Below are 3744 nucleotides of genomic sequence, written 5' to 3'. Positions count from 1 at the left end.
CACTGATTTGATTATTGATCCAACCTGGTTTGACTATATTAATCGTGAACTGCTAGCCTTTTCGATTCAATATCCAATCCGGTTTTGAAAACATTAATTTAAGCAATCATAATTTTTATTTTGTAAATCATAAATATTAAATAAGAAATCATACCTTTTTTCATAAAAATTATTTTATTATTGAAATTCAAGTTTTAAAAATAATCAATTATAATTTTTATTTAAACAATTATAACACAGTGAAGAAATATCACCAATAATTTCATAACTCGTCCTTGAGAGTGCTGACTAAGCTGGTAGACCTCTCTCTTATTAGTTGAATAATAATATACATGAATTATTCTGTGTTGACAAAAAAAGGTTTAAAATACTAGATGTTTATTGTTAAAAAAATTTGAAATATTTTTGTCCTATAACTCTATATATAAACTATCTGTTAACTTCATTTATTTTCAATTTTATAATAACTATGTAATTAAAAAATTGACAATTCAAGTGCATGAAAAAGAAACAATGGTTGAATATGTTTATTTTACAACGACATTTACTTCTTTTCTTCCTTTCAAACGCGCTGAAACATCAACTGCAACGTGCAGGGGTAAGTCTAATTTTGTTGTCTTCTTTCATCGTTTTGATTTCTAAAACTCACATATAGAAGAAAAAAAATTATTTAGTGGAGTCTTTCCAACCTAACAAGAATCTGAAAAAGCTCACTATTAATTTCTATAATGGAACTAGATTTCCGAATTGGTTCGAGGCTCCTTATTTACCTTGTTTAGTGTCTCTTCAGCTGAGTGGAAGTAACTATTGTTTTTGTTTGCCACCCCTCGGACAGCTACCCTGTCTCAAGCAGCTCCAAATCTACAAGTTTGTTGAAATAGAACTGATTGGACCTGAATTTTATGGGGATAGTTCATCAGGTGCTCCATTTAGATGCCTGGAATGTTTAACATTTTCACACATGAAACAATGGGAAGAATGGAATACATGTTATGAAGGTGAAAGTTTCCCGTGTCTTCAAGAGCTTCAAATATGGAATTGTCGCAAGTTGAGAAAGTCCTTGCCTCAATTTCTTCCTTCTCTGAAAATTCTAAATATTAGACAAAGTGAAAATCTTGAGGCTCCACTTCCCAACGCCTTTCCCTTGGACCAGCTTATGTTAAGCAATTGTAAGATTTCACTGCACGATGTGCCAAACAGCTTGACAAGCATGTCCATGTCTGGAATTAGAATTAATGAGTCCTGCCTGAACCATATTCTGCTCAGTAACCCGTCTCTTGGACAACTGTACCTGAGTAGTTGTGATGAACTTGTGTCACCCTCTATAAGTGGGATTGGATTTTCAACTTCAAAGCTTACTTCCATGTTCTTTGATAAGTTGAGTAATCTAAAGTCACTTCCTGATGACATGCATATTATTTTTCCATATCTTCATTCTTTGGCATTGTGGGACTGTCCAGAGCTAGAATCACTTCCCCAAGAAGGTTTGCCTCCAAGCCTTTTTGAACTTACAATCATCCGTTGCCCCAAACTCTTTGCTTCCTGCATGAGCTGGGCCTTGCACAAGCTTTTGGCTCTACGACACATCACTTTTAGTGCTGAGTTAGAGAGTGAGGAGTCATTCCCAGAGGAAGCATTGCTCCCACCTAATCTCTCATCTCTCACCATGAAAAATTGCTCAAATCTAAAATCAATAAATTACAAGGGTCTTCTCCACCTCAAGTTTCTTGAATCCTTGTGTGTTTGGGATTGCCCCTTATTGTGTCTCCAAGTCTTGCTAGAGAAGGGTCTACCCAAGTCACTTTTGCGGTTAGAAATTTGGGGCAGTTGTCCATTGCTTAAGGAGCAGTTCCAAGAGGAGAAAGGACAAGGGTGGTCTGAACTTTCTCACATCCCTCATGTATGCATTCATTAGATAGAGATTCTTAAAGATGCTTGAACATTGGTTCTTGTGATTTCAAAGGTACTTTTTCTTTCCTAGACCTCTTTTTTGTATGTCTGGTATTTCTTTGTCTTATCTCTGTTTCCTCATGTTTGTAATAAAAGGCACCTTCAGTTCATGAAAATTTGCTAAGAGGATCATATTTTAAATGTTGAAGACTTGGCGCAGTTTCCTTTTAAAAAAAAAAAATTGTATACTGTAAAATATAATGATACTGCCCCTATTGACATAAACTTGAATTTCCATCCACTGTGTGTTTTGCTTGCTGTACAGAGACAATAAATGGAAGTATAAACTTTTTCCTTCCAAAACTCTTGTAAATTTTATGAAGTAGCACCTTGGCAAGCAGAAACTAGACAACTAGTAACCATTTTGTTCTTTATTTTTTTCTGTTACTATTTTAAATTGGATTGCATTTATGCGTATGTGACGACAGAGAGTTTCTCTTAAGCTTTTATCAGTTTTCCTTTAACAAGATGATTGTGTATTTATATCTGCTTGGGATTAGAGCTGAAGTTCAACCACATAAAAACGTTGCTTCATAAGAAATCAAGGTACAAACTGAACTATTCTTTCCTATATATAATGAACAACAAATAATGATGAAATATCATCCTATACCTATGAATTTACTCAGTTTAAGTACATTGTTTGCATAATATTTTCAAATTGCATCTATTGTAAACATTTTGCGCTCAGAATTAGTCAATAATAAGAAAAGCCCCTTTCTTGATGCTTTGCTTACAGTAAGATGCTGTTTTTATTTTTTATATTTAATAATTTCAGAAACACCATCTGATTGCTCACACATGCATTTTAGGATTCTAGGGTTATAAAACTTCTATTCATACTCCAATATATATTCCTAGTTGGAGACCATACTGAAAGAAGAACTCATTTGTATTTTTCGTGGTCAGCGTGCAACTTATTCTTCATAATTATTAGTGTCCATCTGGCATTGAAGTTCTGCTCCTTTCTTCTTCTCCTTCTTGGGGCTTGGGAGTGGTGAGGACATAAGCCACTTTCAAACTTGTGAGAAGAAATCTTATCTTCCTTTGCTATCTTAGAAAGTTGCCTCCTTCAAATCTTTCCAGTTTCACAAAATTTGTTGTCAACTCCTTCAAAGAAGCCATTTGTAGTATGAAATGTGGCAAACTCAATGGCGTACAGTATTATTGTTAATTGTTTGAAAAGATCCATAATATGTTCTGGCATTGTCCCAACACTATTATTTCCCTGCAAGTATGATGTATGATTATGGCCAAAGCTGTGAGCGTACTTGAATATAGCAGTTGGCAGATTTGTTTTTCCAGACTTTCTTTAGATAAAGATGCTTCTTTTTGCACATTTGATCATGCCCCATCTTGAATTCAAGAGGTAGTGGATGATGAGAGGCATAGAAGAGATTTTTTGGTGACTTGATTTTAGTCTTTTTTATTGATGTTAGGGAAAGGTCCTGTTAATGCGCTAATGTCCACGCTGGATATTGAACCTATTATCTCAGAATGTTCTAAACCCAGCTCACGTGCTATATTAATGGGGAGTAGCCTAACATACTACAAACCCAAGCAGGAGAGGAATGCAGTAGTGATAGAATGAAATGGTTCTATTTGCTTCTGCAGTGTAGTTATCAATGTTGTCAAAACTGGACTAGGTATTGAACCAGTTATGGTACTAGTTCATTGAGCTGTGATCAGATCCTGGTTCGACCAGTCTCAATTTGAGTCTAATTTTCTTGTCTTTTCTTTCCATAACAGAAGTTGCTCACAAAAGTTCAGTCAATTCCACCTGCAAGGGCGTGC

At 35.0% G+C, this 3744-nt stretch overlaps 1 protein-coding gene across 1 annotated transcript; it reads left to right on the top strand.

The window, feature by feature from the left end:
- The first annotated feature begins 513 nt into the window (after nucleotides 1-513).
- Nucleotides 514-1915, top strand: LOC129316678 (putative disease resistance protein At3g14460). Its single transcript, XM_054961076.1, has 2 exons — nucleotides 514-598; nucleotides 780-1915. Exons 1-2 carry the CDS (start codon nucleotides 514-516, stop codon nucleotides 1913-1915), a joined length of 1221 nt encoding a protein of 406 aa, XP_054817051.1.
- The last annotated feature ends 1829 nt before the right edge of the window (nucleotides 1916-3744 follow it).

The sequence above is a fragment of the Prosopis cineraria genome, unplaced genomic scaffold (assembly GCF_029017545.1).
Source record: "Prosopis cineraria cultivar Desert tree isolate PC_DT_omini unplaced genomic scaffold, ASM2901754v1 PC7, whole genome shotgun sequence".
NCBI lineage: Eukaryota > Viridiplantae > Streptophyta > Magnoliopsida > Fabales > Fabaceae > Prosopis > Prosopis cineraria.
The sequence above is the reverse complement of the archived record's forward strand: the minus strand, read 5'-3'. Positions and strand labels throughout refer to the sequence as shown.

Coding starts and splice junctions, on each gene's coding strand:
- LOC129316678 (XM_054961076.1), top strand. CDS start 514: ATGGTTGAATATGTTTATTTTACAACGACATTTACTTCTTTTCTTCCT. Junction 599..779: donor ATCAACTGCAACGTGCAGGG/GTAAGTCTAATT, acceptor TACCTTGTTTAG/TGTCTCTTCAGCTGAGTGGA.